The sequence below is a fragment of the Loxodonta africana genome, chromosome 3 (assembly GCF_030014295.1).
Source record: "Loxodonta africana isolate mLoxAfr1 chromosome 3, mLoxAfr1.hap2, whole genome shotgun sequence".
Classification (NCBI taxonomy): domain Eukaryota; kingdom Metazoa; phylum Chordata; class Mammalia; order Proboscidea; family Elephantidae; genus Loxodonta; species Loxodonta africana.
The window spans coordinates 164,794,413-164,810,616 of record NC_087344.1 but is presented as its reverse complement, the minus strand read 5'-3'; the positions used below and the strand labels follow the sequence as shown (position 1 = coordinate 164,810,616).

At 38.9% G+C, this 16,204-nt stretch overlaps 1 protein-coding gene across 2 annotated transcripts; it reads left to right on the top strand.

Annotated features, from left to right (window-relative positions):
- Positions 1–42: 42 nt before the first annotated feature.
- On the top strand, positions 43–13,665 carry ATP5PB (ATP synthase peripheral stalk-membrane subunit b). 2 transcript variants are annotated; one of them, XM_003409576.4, is made up of 7 exons: positions 44–173; positions 452–488; positions 3,318–3,463; positions 5,302–5,465; positions 6,013–6,138; positions 12,116–12,295; positions 13,416–13,665. In XM_003409576.4, exons 1-7 carry the CDS (start codon positions 134–136, stop codon positions 13,491–13,493), a joined length of 771 nt encoding a protein of 256 aa, XP_003409624.2. In that variant the 5' UTR covers positions 44–133; the 3' UTR covers positions 13,494–13,665. The 2 variants fall into 2 exon arrangements, with proteins under 2 accessions (XP_023403233.2, XP_003409624.2); XM_023547465.2 differs by lacking the exon at positions 6,013–6,138 and having other exon boundaries at positions 43–173.
- Positions 13,666–16,204: the final 2,539 nt, after the last annotated feature.

Sequence of the window (16,204 nt, the reverse complement as noted above, 5' to 3'; positions counted from 1 at the left end):
AAAAGTTGAGGGAAAAGAGGGGGCGAGGTTCTCTTCTCGCGATACTTGCAAGCGGCCATCTTGCTACTCTGCTGGCAGACTCTCCCGTTGGGGTCACAGGGACGCTAAGAGTGCAGCAGGTCCCTTTCTTACCATGTTGTCCCGGGTGGTACTTTCTGCCGCCGCCACAGCGGGTGAGGGTTGTAAACGCTGGTCCAGGCCATCAGGGTGATTTGAAAGAGGCGGGTATAGTGGTCACGGGTGAGGGAGGTGGAGGAAAAAGGGGGTGAAGAAAGATTCAGCGAGACTCGGTTCTAAATGAGGAGTGATCAGTGGTGCTCAGGAGGGAATTCGGGATCTGAGGGGACGAGAAGGAGGGTGCAGGGCCGTAATGATCGGACCTCGCGGGGGCGGAGGACGGGGAAGCCTGATCCACCTTGACTTTGCTGATCTGCCCCTTGTGTATCTGCAGCCTCCTCTCTGAAGAACGCAGCCTTCATAGGTCCAGGGTAAGTATGAGAAGTGTAATGCTCCCCTTCGTCCTTGTTTTATCACCTGGTTTCACTTCCCGGTTTCCCTCTCTTGGCCTTAGACCAGAAATTACCCTTCAGGTAACTCTTGGGACGCTTAAAGGCTCATTCAAACATTTTTGTTCTTGTAAGTGCCAGGAACGTTTTATCCTCTCATGGCAAATATCTTAAAGAGGATAAGTGATGTGTTCTAACTAAACCAGAAACCGTGATTTTGGTGTCTTTTAAGCCCCGCCCCCTCCCTTGTGACCTTCAGCTAGACTTAGCTGCTGCTGCCTGAATCAGGGTTACCAGATTACAGACCCAAGAACAAGTTTTATTAAGTAAATAGAACAGTGAAACATGCAGCTTTCAGTCTTTCTCCCTTATTCTTTTTACTGCCAGATTTTAAGATTCACAAAAATCGTCCGTTAAGTAAATATTTAGCTTGCCACCCACATACAAAGGATAGAAAAATAAGGCTAAGTACCGCACACACATTCTAGGAGGGGAGGCAGCTATTAACTAGTGGTTTAGAGTGAGGGCTCAAGGCTTGAAGAGCAGGGTGCACCTAGCTTCCTTTACCACTTACCAGCTGCTGAGCAGCACGTTTACTATCTGCAAAATGGAGATAGTGCATTATGGGCTTGTGAGAATTAAGAAACTTCAGACCTGTGAAACTGTTAAGAACAGTGCCTGGTGCATAATGTTTTTAGTAAATGTTAGCTGATACTGTTAATATTATTTCATAAAACATGTCAATTTTCTCTGGGATTTCTACTTTGACTTCCAAACTTAGTCCTAGAACCACCATCCTGTGGCTTGAAAGAGTGCCTTTAATCTGTCTGCAATTTTGTGTATGACATGAAATGAGGCTTTAATTGATTGCTTCCAATTTCACAGCTTACCAGAGAAAAGACTCCATACAGACATGTAAACAATTGTAGTAACACTGTAATATATTAACTATATATTCAAAATATAAGGAAATCTCCCTGATTTCCCTCTTTCACACTGCATATCTAATCCATTATCAGAGCTCTTCCTGAAGATTATATTTTGACTGTTACCACTTCCAAAGACCATTTCTGTTATAGTAAAAACCACTATCATCTTTCACCTAGACTATTTCAGGAAATCCCAGTGGCATAATGATTAAGTCCTACAATGACTAACCAGAAGGTTGGCAGTTCGAATCTACCAGGCACTCCTTGGAATCTCAATGGGGCAGTTCTGCTCTGTCCTATAGGGTCCGCTGTGAGTCGGAATTGACTTGACAGCAGTGAGTTGTTAGACTATTTCAGTAGTCTCTTAACTAGGCTGCTTTTGACTCTATTCTTCCCCCCCCCCCCCCATTATGGCCAGTTCTCACAGTTAAAAAAATAAAAAAGTTGCCGTCAAGTCGATTCTGACTCATGGTGACCCCGTGTGTGCAGAGTAGAACGCCATTCCATAAGGTTTTCAAGACTGACCTTTCAGAATCAGCTCATTAGTCCTGTCTTTGAGGTGCTTCTGGGTGGGTCCAAACCACTAGCCTTTAAATTAGTAGCTGAGAGCACTTAACTTTGTGAGCCACCCAGGGAATAGCTGGAGGGATTATGTCACTCCCCCACCTAAAACCCTCTAGAGCTCCCCTACCACTTAAAATCCAAACTAGTTAGCATAACCCAGAAGGCCCAACATGAATTGACCTCTATTCTTCCTCTTTGATGTTATCTCCTTCCATTCTCTTTTTTAGTTCATTCTTTAGCTCTACTGACCTTTTTGCTGTTCCTCTGAAAACTGTCAAGGAAACTAAGCTTGATCGCAGATACGAAAAAGACGAGGGGATTTTATTTGATCAGAAGCTTGATAAGAGACACCAGTATGCTGTAACTGCTAAAAATGCAAGCTTAGGCTGCTTTAATACAAAAATAGTTCACGAATCACTGCTGATAATACTACAGTAGCTCAAGCTCAGTACTGGCAATGGCAAGCTCTCAATGTTCGTAGGATGAAGAAATTGGTCAAGCTACATTTATTATGTTCAGTGCTATGTATCCATTCTTGTAAACAAAACCTGAGAGCTCCTTCTCGAGGACAGTCAGAATTATCAGGGAACTGAGATATTTAACACAGATACCCTGAGCGTTATCATCTATGGAAAAGCAAAATTAGAACCTGTGGGTAGAAGTTCCAAGGGTGTACATAACAGCTCAATTTAAAGATGACTATAATTAGAGCTATCCAGTGCTGAAAAAGGCCTGTTTCACATAGTGGTTAGTACCCCAATATAGGAAATATTCAAAAAGGTCAAAGTTCTTGTTTTTAAGGCACTCACAACACAGAAGACATGTAATAGGTAACCGCTTACATAGGACTTTACCATATACCAAGCACTGTCCTAACAACCCTATAAGGTAATATCCTTTATTCCCATTTTATTTACTTTCTACAAGGTTATGAAAGCTTAAGTTACTTGCTCGATGTCAAGTGGCAGGTCTAGGATTTGAACCTAGATAGTCTGCACAGTCTGTGTTTTTGTATACTTCATTGTTAATAACAGACATATGGAGCGCTAGACAGATGAACTCTCAGGCTTATAGAAGGGTTTACAGTATTGGATAGAAGATTACATAAGGCTTTAAATGTCTGTAATTGAGTCATTTGGTCTTGTCACACAGCTAATTATCAGACCCTAATGTTTCTTTTCCTAGCCCCTTTCTTCGTTCCATTATAACAATTACTGGGATATTCCCTGTCTTCATCCGCATTTAGTGTTTCTTCTAATTGTTCAAACATTGTTTTCTTCAAGGAAAGGCTTTAAACTTTTGTAATTGCTACCTACAGGGTGATACAGGCAACAAGGATCTTTCACACAGGGCAGCCAAGTCTTGCCCCGGTACCACCTCTTCCTGAATATGGAGGAAAAGTTCGCTTTGGGCTGATCCCTGAGGAATTCTTCCAGTTGCTTTATCCTAAAACCGGTGTCACAGGTGAGCATTTGTCCAGTCTTTGATAGCATGTTTGGATGGTATGGTCTGTATTCACCTAGGTTTTTAGTAGTCTCTTAACTCTTCCACGTAGTCCACAAAATATCAAGTCAGTGGTTTTTAAAAGGAAATTGTGGAGACGGTTCAATATGACCCTTGATTAGACTGTTCTAACTTGAACTAAATTTGGTTGGGATTTTAACTTAATTTTATAGCATTGTTTCCATTTGTTGAGGAATGGCATGGTCAAATTTAGTGAATGCCTACTATGTGCCAGGCACTGTTTTAGGCAGTGGGAATACAGTCTAAACTAAGTTAAGTGCCTGCCTTCATGGAACATACATTCTACTGTAGGATATAGAAAGTAAAGAAATGAGTAACTGTATAGTATACTGGCAGGTAATAGGAAAAGCTATGGATAAAAATAAAGTCAGATAAGACAGTAGAGACTATTTGTATACTTAAACATGAAAACAGAAATTGTACAATTTTTATCAGTTTTTCCCTCCTAATAGGTGTTTTTTTTCTTTTTTTTTCTTCTGATAACTTACAGTTTTATAATGCTATACGCTTTCATTTATGTTATTTAATCCTGTAACAGCCCTTTGAAGACATTTTTATTACCCAAAAAAACTAGAGAAGAATTTGCAGAGACATATTATCTCTTTGGTGGCTGAGCTGAACTTGAGCCCAGGTCCTCTGACTAAGTTTAGAGTTCTTCCTGCTACACATGTTGCCTTGTTATAGCCAAATATTGATATGACCATGGACCATTGGAAACCAATGGTTTTTTTTTTTTTTTTTTTAACTCTGATATGACCTACAGTAGCATTTCCCTAACTGAAATTGCAAGGAACATTAGTGTTTTCAGATCTCTGTAGGTGGTTAAAAAAAAAGTTACATATGATCGGCCCTTCTTGCAAATTCATGTTTAAAATTTAGATATTTATGGGAACTCTGTACTAACTGCACAATTTTTTCTGTAAACCTAAAATACTGATTTAGTTTTTACATTAAAGGCACTTTAAAAAGAACTGTTGAGACTTAATATGGGAAACTGGGTAAAATATATTTGAACCACTTTTATTCTGTTGATATATACTGACATCTTTGTTACAAGTCTTCTTCAGAAACACAGTAAAATACTGCCCTATAGGGCAGTTCTGTCCCCACCTAACATCTTGTGAGGCACAGAGGAAAATCCTAAAGGAATGTAAATCATGGTTTGTGTCTTTTCAGAACTCATGGCATGGTTAAAGAAAGCCATGTTTGAAACATTCTATTTAGGTGTTAGAAGTTGAGAATTCTGGCACTTTAACTTTTCCTTTTATGTACATACTACTTTGTAGTTTTTTTTTTTGTTTTTTTTTTTTGCTTATTTCCAGCATCAGGTTGTTATTAAATAAAAATAGACCAGGATGGATAAGATTTTATCTTGTACAATGTTCCCATTCAATAAATAGTATATTTTGCTGGGCATATGACTTAAGAAAGTAACCTGTCATCTTTGTGGAGTAGTTCCTGTTTGTTGGGCAGTTGTGCTATGCACTCTACTTATAGTAGTTCTCAATTTCATCAACCCCATTTTACAGATGAGAAACCGAGCTCAGAGATTATTTAATTGCTGTATTCCTAATAAGTTGCCGAGTCACAATGTTCATTTTCCCTGAGTCCAGACCCTTGTTCTTTCAACTCTGCCATACTGTTTAATTTAGTGTTTTGTTTTTGAATCTGATTATTTTAAATTGTTGCTTAACTTTGCCTTAACTAACCAAATGCAGCAACATCTGTTTTGTCCTTTTAGGCATAGCATATTCATTCAAAAAAGAACTTTTTTTTAGGACCCTACGTGCTTGGAACTGGGCTGATCTTGTATTTCCTGTCCAAAGAAATATATGTGATTACCTCAGAGACCGTCTCTGGCGCAGCACTAGCAGTGTTGGTCATCTATGCAGTTAAAAAATATGGTGCCGTTATTGGACAATTTGCCGATAAACTCAGTGAGGTAAGAACCATAAAGTCCTTTTGTCTTTTTTTCCTCCTGATTTTAGACTAGCAGAAACAGCAAGGCCTTCAAGTGTTATTTATGATATGAGTATTAGGGGAAAAGTATTTGACTATTAAAATTGTAAGGGTCGATGTTAGCTACTCATTTGAGGTAATTTTTTTTTAATCTACCAAACTTTCATCAGCCTTTCCATAGTTTTATCTATTCAAGAAGATATCACATAGCTAGAAGGGCTAGGCATCAGGCTGAAGCCCCACTAGAAACCTGGCGGGCAGTTCTTAACGGTCATTATTTGTATTTTTTTACCCAAGTCCTTAATTCCTTTTCGGCCTGGCTTGGTTGGTTTTAAATCCTGGCTTTTTTTTTTTTTTTTTTTTGTCTCCTGGGAGACTTTAAGGATTTGTGCATTTGTCCTTAAACGTGTGTATATTTCTTTGTGGGTGTTTTTATAAATGAGGGATAAAATTTTGAGGAAGTATAAAATGAATATGTTTTTATTACTCGATGCTTTTACTGATCTTTGTTGTAAATATCATAATTGCAGGAAAAAATTGCCAGGCTAGAAGAATTTAAGCAGTCTTGCATCAGATACGCCGAGGATGGGATTGATTTCGAGAAGGAAAAGCAGGCAGTGGTTCAGAAACGCCATTACCTTTTTGATGTGCAGAGGGTAGGTTTCAGAAGTTCCTGAGGAGAATGAATTACTCACTTATACATTTAAAACAGAAATGTAGATTCTCTTTTTAAGGGTTGGTTGAATAGACTGAGCATATGCTATTTAGAAAAGTTAAGATTTGGGTGAGGGCTTGCTATTTAGACATCTAAGAACTGCCAAATGGAAAAGTAATTATTAATCTAAAATTAGAAACAGTAGAAGTTACAGAAGAACACCTTTTAGATCCACACAAAGGAAAATAATAAGTTATAACCAATAACTTGTTGCCATCTAGTCGAATCCAACTCATAGCCGCGACCCTACAGGAGAGAGTAGAACTGCCCCACAGGGTTTCCAAGGAGCAGCTGGTGGATTCAGACTGCTGACGTTTTGGTTAGTAGCTGAGCTCCTAACCACTGTGCTACTAGAGGTCCTAATAAGTTATAGTTGATTTTAAAATGGTATACTCTAAGAAAGGCCATAGGTGAAATACAGCTTGCTATAAACAACAAACTCGGTTTAAGAAAACCTGATATCTTAGATTCCAGATTCACAAAGCAGACAAATTCAGATACTAATAGAGCTTTTCACTATGATCACAGCATAATTAGATTGTAAAATATTGAGTTTCAAAACAAAAGGAATATATTCAATTATCCTGTCATTATTTATTTTGAGACTGCTACTTTATATGCCTGATATTTAAAGTGAGATATCCTTATATTAGAATTATAGGAGCACCTATGAAAAGAGAAATGAGATACTAAGGGAGAGTAGGTATCTGAAATATTAAGAATCTGGGGCAGTATTTCTGTGTGGCCTCTGTACCACTTGCATCAGAATCAGCTTGGGTACAGTTTTTGGACCCATGCAAAGACCTTTGGAATCAGAACCTCTGATGGGGGCTATCCAAGGGCCTATGTTGTTTTAACAGGATGCTTAAAGGTTCTTAAGTGCATGCCTGTTTCAAATTTTCAGAATATTTAAAAATCTCTTTTATTACGTATTCATTTAGGTTACGGCGAGAGAATGATACATACACACACACACGTTCTGGCCTTTCTTTTTTTTTAACCAAATTGGAAGATGTAGCTTTCTCATAAACATCAAATAATAGTTGTTTAACTTTTTATTTATTTAAGAAATATTTTTTTAACGGGTATTTATTGAGCTTCCTCCAGTGTGTCCAACTGATCAATGCAGGGTCCTGGGAACATAGCAGAAACAGTCCCTACTACATTGGGCCTACTTTCTAGATAAGGAGAATGGAAAATAATTGAGCAGATGTATGTATCAGATGGTAATAAATGCTCTGTAGAACAGTAAGGTAGTGTTAAAAGAAAAGAGTTTGCCAAAGGAGGGAATTATTTTTATAGGGCAGTTAGAGTATTTGAGCAGAGACTGGAAAGAAGCGATAGAGCGAGCTATGTGGATTTCTGAGAAAAAGTGTTCCAGGCAGAGAGAACAGTTGTAAGGACTATAAACCTGAAAGCTTACCTGGTATAGTCAAGGAGAACAAGGCCAACATAGCTGACGTAGTCCGAGTGGGGGAAGAATAAAAGGAAGAGAGGTAGCAGGCTTCCCAGGATGCAGATCGTGTGAGGCCGTAGCTGGCTTTTGTAAGGACTTTGGCTCTGACTTGTACTGAGGGGGAAAGCCACGGGAGGCTTTTAAGCAGAGGAGTGAGATGATCTCTAGAAGGAGCATCCCGTTGAGATGAGCTTTCATTTTTGTAGGCGTCGCTTTGAGGCGACCATCTGTTAGCCAAGTAGAAGTGTTAAATAGGCCACCGGATAATAACTCTGGAGTTGATGGGGAGAATTCCAAGTTGGAGCTAGTAATTTTGGACTCATGAGCTTACAAGTGGCATGTAAAAGCCATGAGACTGGAACACCAGGTAAACAGGCAAAAGCTGGGACTATTTAAGTTTATGCTTGCCCTACTAGTGGTTGAGTAATAAAGGGCCTAAGAGTTCCCTATAGGATTTAGCAACATGGAGGTTGGGGCCATTTTAGTGGAGTGATTAGAGTAGGTTGAAGAGAAAATAAGAGGGAGGAAGTTGAAATCAGTATGTTGTTGTTGTTGTTGTTAGGTGCCGTTGAGTCAGTTCCAACTCATAGCGACCCTGTGCACAACAGAATGAAACACTGCCCCGTCCTCCCCATCCTTACAATCATGCTTGAGCTCATTGTTGCAGCCACTGTGTCTATTCACCTCATTGAGGGTCTTCCTCTTTCCCGCTGACCCTGTACTTTGCCAAGCATGATGTCCTTTTCCAGGGACTGATCCCTCCTGACAACACTTCCAAAGTATGTAAGATGCAGTCTCGCCATCCTTGCTTCTAAGGAGCAGTCTGGTTGTACTTCCTCCCAGACAGATTTGTTTGTTCTTTTGGCAGTCCATGTTATATTCAATATTCATTTCCCAGTTCTCACGTGCATATGATGGGATTGAGTGGGTGAGGCGTACCTTACTCTTCAAGGTGACATCTTTGCTTTTCAACACTTTAAAGGGGTCCTTTGCAGCAGATTTACACAATGCAATGCATCTTTTGATTTCTTGACTGCTGCTTCTATGGGTCCAAATAAAATGAAATCCTTGACAACTTCAGTCTTTTCTGTGTTTATCATGATGTTGCTCATTGGTATAGACAGCTCTGTCGAGGAGTTTTATTATAATTGTGAGCAGAGAAAGTAGCCAGTAGATAAGAAGAAGAGAATGTAGGAATCAAGAGATTTTTTTTTAAAAGATGGAAATTACAATGACATGGAACATCTGATAGAAGTTAGTAGAGAGAGAAAAAGATTATATAGCAAAGAGGAAAAAAAACTATTGGAGTGTTGTCCCTGAATAGACCATCAGGCCTGGAATCTAATGCACAGGTGGAGGAGTTGGCTTCAGGAGCATAGATGGTTCAGCCATAGTTACAGAAAGGCAAGATATATGGGTACGAATTCAGGTGGATTGGTTTATGTGGTGTTTCTTATTGCTTACTTTTTCTCAATGATATAGGAAGCAAGGTCATTCAGTGACAGTGAAGGTAGTCAAGAAGATCTTAGAGGTTTGAGGAGCAAGCATGAAATAATCATCTGGAAGAGCCAAAGAGTGAATGAACTAAAATGTATTGAGCAGTACTAAGGACCTACTTGAGGTTAATATCTCAAGCCATCATATTTAATGGGCAGACTTATAAGCATTGTCATTAAAGACAAGAACATAGTAATAGCCCTATCACCATCATTAATTCAATATTATTCTGGAAGTAGTAGCTAATGTAATTACAGAAGAGAAAAAAAAGTATAAACATTAGAAAAGAAAAGGTGAAGTTATCCTTGTTTACAGATTACCTAATTGTATACCCGGAAAATCTAAAACAATCAATGTAAGTCTTAACACAATAAGCAAATTCAATAAGGTGTCAAGGTACAAATATGTAATAAACAAAATCAGTAGATTCTGTGTACAAACAGTAGTATACAAACCGTATACTGTGTTAGTAGTATATAAATGGCAATCAGAAAATACACTAGAAGACGACGTACCATGTAAGAAAAGATGCCTAGGTATAAACTGAACTGGAGATGTACAGTCTCTGTGTTTTGAAAAATGTAAACTGCTCATGAGGTGCAAAGGTCTAAGAACCTTCTTCTTAAATTGGTAAAGTTGGTATTATAAAGATGTCAGTTCTCTGTATTTGTATCTGTAAATGTAACATGTTCATAGAAAAAATACTAATAGGAATTGGGTTGGGGGTCAGGTGGAATTTAGACAAACCCAAAGCCTGATGCCATTGAGTCAGTTCTGACTCACAGCGACCCTATAGGAAAGAGTAGAACTGCCCCATAGGGTTTCCAAGGAGCAGCTGGTGGATTGAAACTTCTGGCCTTTTGGTTAGCAGCCAAGCTCTTAACCACTGTGCCACCAGGGCCCTGACCAATTAAAAGGAACTTAAAATAGTATAATACAGCATATAAATAGAAGTCAAGTTGACAGAGCAAATGAAAGGGTCTAGAGATAGACCTAAATACATTTAAAAACAACAGTTGCTGTCAAGTCAATTATAACTCATGGCGACCTCATGTGTGTCAGAGTAGAACTATGCTCCATAGGATTTTCAGTGGCTGATTTTTCTGAGGCAGATCTCCAGGAGCCTCTGGGCAGACTCGAGCCTCTAACCTTTTGGTTAGCAACCAAGTGTATTAACCATCTGTACTGCAAAAGAATTTTATTTAGATAGATGGAATTTTCATCTTAGAGGGGGAAGGATGGATTATTTAATACATAGTACAGACAAATGAAGCCCTGGTGGTGCAGTGGTTAAGACCTCAGCTGTTACCCAGAAGGTCGGCTGTTCAAATCCACCAGCCACTCCTTGGAAACCCTATGGGGGAGTTCTGCTCTGTCCTATAGGGTTGCTGCAAGTCAGAATTGACTTGATAGCATCGGGGGTTTTATAGAGATAAATGACTAGATCTGTGGATATAAAATTGATTTCCTGACTTTCGCTTCATGTCAGTAAATTTAAGCTGAAGTAAAGAACTTTAAATAAAAAAATGAAACCATAAGAGAAAAACAGAACAATTAAAATTTTTAAATATTTTTAGAATTGGGAAAGCCTTCTAATAAAAACAAAATCCAGAATCTTTAAGAGGAAAGATTGTTAAATTGATCTCATGTAAATTTAAATTTTGTACATGTAAAAAATACCATAAACAGTTAAAAGACAGCCGACAAACTGGGAATAATTCACGCATTCCATGTGGCAAAAAGGGGTAGTTACCTTAATGTAAAAGATTTTACAAATCAGTAGGAGCAACTGGCATCCCAGTGGAAAAATAGGCAAAAAATACAGACAGTTCATAGAGAAAAAAGTAGCTACAGCTTTCTTTTAAATATGTAAATTTGCTCCTTAGATAATCGTGACAAAATTGATGCGATTGTTTTTTTCATGTATCAGATTAGCAAGGGTTTGGAGAAACAGGTATTCATGTTGCTCGTAGCAGAATAAATTGCACAACATCTCTGTGAAACTGAGGAGTGTTTGTTTATCACAACTTAAAATGTAATGCCCTCTTGATCTTTAAGAGCATGGGCTCTGTAGCCTGAGTGCCTGCATATTCAGATCCGGCTTCACAGTTTATTAGCTTGTAACCTTGGGCAATTTCCTTGACTTCTCTGCTTTAGTTCTCTTGTTATAAAATAGGTATGATAATAGTAACTACCCTGTGGTGGTGGTGTAAAATTGAATTGACATAGTACGAGGAGTTTAGAAATAGTAGATACTCAACATATGTTACCTAGTATTTGACTCAGCAGGTATTCACACACAAGTGCAAAGATACATACAATGATGTATCGCAGCATTGTTTGTATTTAAAATAAAGAGGAAGCAACCTAGTCTAGAGCTTGGTTAAATTTTGAAACATGAATACAGTGGAATCCAGTGTAACTTTAAAAGTGTAAGTGGATCTGTCTCTACTAATCAGAAATAAAAGTGATGGATATGTGTACATATGTATATATCTTATTCATTAAATATTTCTGGGAGGAAGGAAAAAATGCAGCAAGATGGTAATAATGTAGCCTGTAAGGGCCTAGGGGAAACTTACTGTTTACTGCATAAATTTTTACATACAGTTTTATCACATGCTGTTACAATTCTTTTTACCAGTACATGTGTTACCTATTCATACACACACATACCCATTGCCATCGAGTTGATTCCGACTCACAGCAACCCTACAGGACGGAGTAGAACTGCCCGATAGAGTTTCCGAGGAGCGCCTGGCGGGTTCGAACCGCAGGCCTCTTGGTTAGCAGCTGTAGCACTTAACCACTACGCCACCAGGGTTTCCTACCTATTCATAGCAAATGAAATAATTTTGTGTAAAATATGAGAGAGTGTGGAACGTTCTAACTGGCAGAATCCTCAGAGCAGAAGGGATCCTTCACGTATGCGAACAATATCTATCCTTTCTTAATTTTACACCAGAATAACATTGCTATGGCCTTTGAGGTTGCTTACCGGGAACGGCTGCACACAGTATACAGGGAGGTAAAGAATCGCCTGGACTATCACATCTCTGTGCAGAATATGATGCGTCGAAAGGAACAAGAGCACATGATAAACTGGTTGGAGAAGAAGGTGGTGCAGAGTATCTCTGCACAGCAGGTACGTGAAGCCTGTAACTTCTGTAGTTGTACTGATACTTCTCTGAAAAGCCTCTAGCAAAGAGGCTTTAGCGTAGAAACAGCAAGTGACCCTGCTGTCTGTTCATTTTCCTGGAACATGGTAAGCTAGCAGATGCCACACAACTACCATGGTGGCTTTCCTCCTTCCTCCAAGTTTGGTTACAAAGGTCCCCTCACGTCATAGGTCAGAAACAGTGGAAAGATCATTGAGAGCATTGGTTGTGGGAGACCTGTGTTCAAGTTCAATATTAGGGTAACATTAGTCAACGTATTTAATTTCTCTGTAAAACACAGAGACTGGACAAAGCTATTTCTAAGCTCATTCTGTTTCCTACTTCCATGATTTTCATTCCATTTCCTCTTCCCTCCCCACGTATATAGAATATTTAAATGTTTTTGATCATTTTTCCACATAATCATACCAAAACCAAACCCATTGTCATCAAGTCGATTCTGACTCACAGCGACCCTATAGGACAGAGTATAACTGCCCCATAGGGTTTTGAAGGGGTAGCTGGTGGATTCGAACTGCTAGCCTTTTGGTTAGCAGCTGAGCTCTTAACCACTGCGCCAGCAGGGCTCCCATAATCATACAGAACTGGAAAAACTGGATCTATTAAAGCTTGGTGTATTGTTTTTATTTACTTTTTAAAAATAAATCCTCTTTTACATAAAAAATAAACGTGCTTATTTGAGAAACTTGGAAAATAAAAGTATAGAGAAGAGGCTAAAATTTCTATTCTTTCTAACATTTCAGTCTTACTAGTGTTGGCTTGCTCTTTTTCAAGTAGCTACGAGCTGTGCAAGCCAACATCAGTGGTAAATGGTGCCAGAAATACCTGCCCTCAAACTATACAGATTTCACTTTTAAAAGTATGAGCCAGAGCATTTTAATTAATCCCCTGAATTGTTTAAAATAGATTGCATCTCTCCTGTATTAAATAAACAACTTTATTTCTAAATCTTCTAGTAGTTTATCATATTAAATCAGGACTTTATCTTGAGATTCGGTCCTGTAGGAAATACCCATTAGAATTATGGTGTCTATACCTTTCATGTTTTGGTAAGGTCTAACCAGCTTTCTCCTTCCTTGGTCATAGGAAAAGGAGACAATTGCCAAGTGCATTGAAGATCTAAAGCTGCTCGCAAAGAAGGCTCAGGCACAGCCAGTTATGTAAATATATCTGTCCCAATTGAGACAGCTAGAAACAGTCGACTAAATGGAAAATAGTCTATGTGACAAAATCGTTCTTTGTATGTTGCTGTCTACTGAAGTTACAGTTTATCTTAACTAAAAATGAAGTTTGAGTTTGATATACTGAGAGAATAAAACACAATCGTTGGCCAGTATGGTGTTCTTCATTATTCTTGCTCTGTATTTTGAGTTGTTCCATGATCACTTTGAATAAGCAAATTTGTTTTTAATGAAGTTTGGTGCCTGACTAAAGGTTATCAGATTATAGTTTAAATTTGTAATTGACTACTATCTGGCAATAAAGTGACAACTGAAACAAGGGTTTTCAGATTGCATAATTTTCTGAAATATTACTTCAGTTATATTTGTTACATGGGTAAAAAAGGCGTCATTGGATGCCTGGTTTAAGTGACCATTCAGTGGTGAGCTATCTGTGGCTGATAGGTTATGAGAATTTTAAGTTTTTTCTTTAAATAATTAAAATATATATCAAATCATATCATTGACTTAAAAATATTTTTAGTAGTATATCTATAGAAAATATGGACCCAATGTGTCATAAAGTCATTCTTAACTACCTAGCAGATAAATCAGAAAATTCCACCCTTCTGTAGGTTTGTCCTCACTTAATTTTTCCATACTTATATAAGGATTTACTTGTCCACAAATGAACAACTTTCACAAATTAAATATTTGAAAATATGTACCATATGGGGCTACTATTTTCATTGTACCAGTCAGGGCTTGATCAGAAAAGCAGAACCACTAAGATACGTATTTGTTTATGAAAGAGTTTCTAAAGGCATTTGTGGAAGCTGATTAAGCAGTCTCTGAAGGGCTGTTGTCTCTTTTTTTGATGGTAGAGCTTGAGGTCCACAGGGCAGACAGTTGAGAAGGGAAGGTGGATGTTAAGTGAGAGAAAGCAGGAATGGGCTAGAAGCCACGAGCACAGACTAAAACCCTATGTCATTTTTATTACCTCTGATAGTGTGGTTGTCTGGCATAAGCTGGGCCAATAATCACATATACCTGGTCCAGAAGTTAGAGAAGCTGAAAAAAGATCGAGGGAAATGTTGAGAGGTTGCAGGCCCTGCTGCTGCATCACATAAACAAGGTGAGCCAACAGGTCAGCAACAACAGGTCTGAACCACAGGTAGCTGCTGGCTTCTCATCTGCCCTTAAAATCTTACACAAGAATCTCTTCTGGCCCACCCTAACCAAAAGCATTCAGGGAAGAGAATTCTGGGAAAAGTAGTTTAGCCTAGCCAGTTTGACACATTATAAACCACCACAGTAACTATCAATAAACGTTGACCTGAATGAATAAAAAATTCCAATCCTAGGAAGTCAATGAAAACATCCGATGAAACTGAATGAGTAGAAAAGTGACAGGTCAGAAAAGAAATGTCTGAACTGGCAATTGAAAGAGTAAGTTAGCTAAGAGCATGAGATCTGAATCCAGGAAGACGGAGCAGTGTTTGTGATCGTAGAGAGGTTTATGTAGGAGATTGTGACTTACTAAAAGGCTTCTCAAGTTAAGGTAGAGTAAATGCCGTGCTTGTAAGTTGGATTTTGTTCTGAGGGCAGAGGGCAGCCACTGAAAGGTTTTAAGCAGAGAATTGATGATTAGATCTTTGTTTTAGAAAAATCACTGCAACAATACAGAGGATGGTTTGCAGAGAGGCAAGGCCAGTTAGGCTGTTCTATTATTCTAGCAAAGAGGCATAACAAAACCTGTTGCCATCCAGTTACTTCCAACTCAGTGACCTTATAGAGGCATTAACCCAGCAATTAAAGACACTGGCAGCGTAGATGGAAGGGAAGAAGTTGAGAAATATGAAAGGCTACATCAGTAGGACTTGTGTGGGGAGAATGGAAGAAGTGAAGGATCAAGTCGAGTCACAGCTTGCTTAAGAGTATGGAGGGGAAGATACTATCCACTATGATTTCAAGTGCAGAGAAAATATATGTTTCAGGATAAAGGGAATTTAATTGGGGTTATGTTGAATTTTAAGTACCTGACTGACATCCCACTGGAGGTGCACAATTAGATGGATTGGGTCTGGAGCTTTGAAGAGGCTTAGGAGACGCTAGTGTTGAGCCAGTCGGTAATTAAAGTTGTTGAAGTAGACATGACAGTCCCGCAGAGTGTACAGAATGAGAGAATAGGGCTAAGTGTAGAGTCATGGAAGAATATGACCTAAAACCTTTCAGTGTTTGAGGAAAGGCAGAGAGAGGATTCAGCAAAAGAGGAATGGCCAATCATTGGAGGAAAACCAGGAGAGAGTTAAAAAAAACACTGCCGTCGAGTCAATTCCGACTCATAGCAACTGTTTTAGTCACCTAGTGCTGCGATAACAGAAATACCACAGGTGGATGGCTTTAACAAAGAGAAATTTATTTTCTCACAGTCTAGTAGGTTACAAGTCCAAATTCAGGTTGTCGGCTCCAGGGGAAGGCTTTCTCTCTGTCGTCTCTGGAGGAAGGTCCTTGTCTTCAATCTTCCCCTGGAGAGGAGCTTCTCAGGCACAGGAACCCTATGTCCAAAGGACACCCAGTGCTCCTGGTGTTGCTTTCTTGGTGGTATGAGGTCCCCAACTCTCTGCTAGCTTCCCTTTCCTTTTATCTTGGAAACCCTGGTGGTGTAGTGGTTGAGTGCTATGCTAACCAAAAGGTCAGCAGTTTGAATCCACC

What these genes read in the sequence shown, in the direction of transcription:
- ATP5PB (XM_003409576.4), top strand. Translation starts at nt 134, where the DNA reads ATGTTGTCCCGGGTGGTACTTTCTGCCGCCGCCACAGCGG. An exon ending in TTGCCGATAAACTCAGTGAG is followed by an intron (nt 5,466 to 6,012) that starts GTAAGAACCATA and finishes TCATAATTGCAG; the next exon opens with GAAAAAATTGCCAGGCTAGA. An exon ending in AGAGTATCTCTGCACAGCAG is followed by an intron (nt 12,296 to 13,415) that starts GTACGTGAAGCC and finishes CCTTGGTCATAG; the next exon opens with GAAAAGGAGACAATTGCCAA.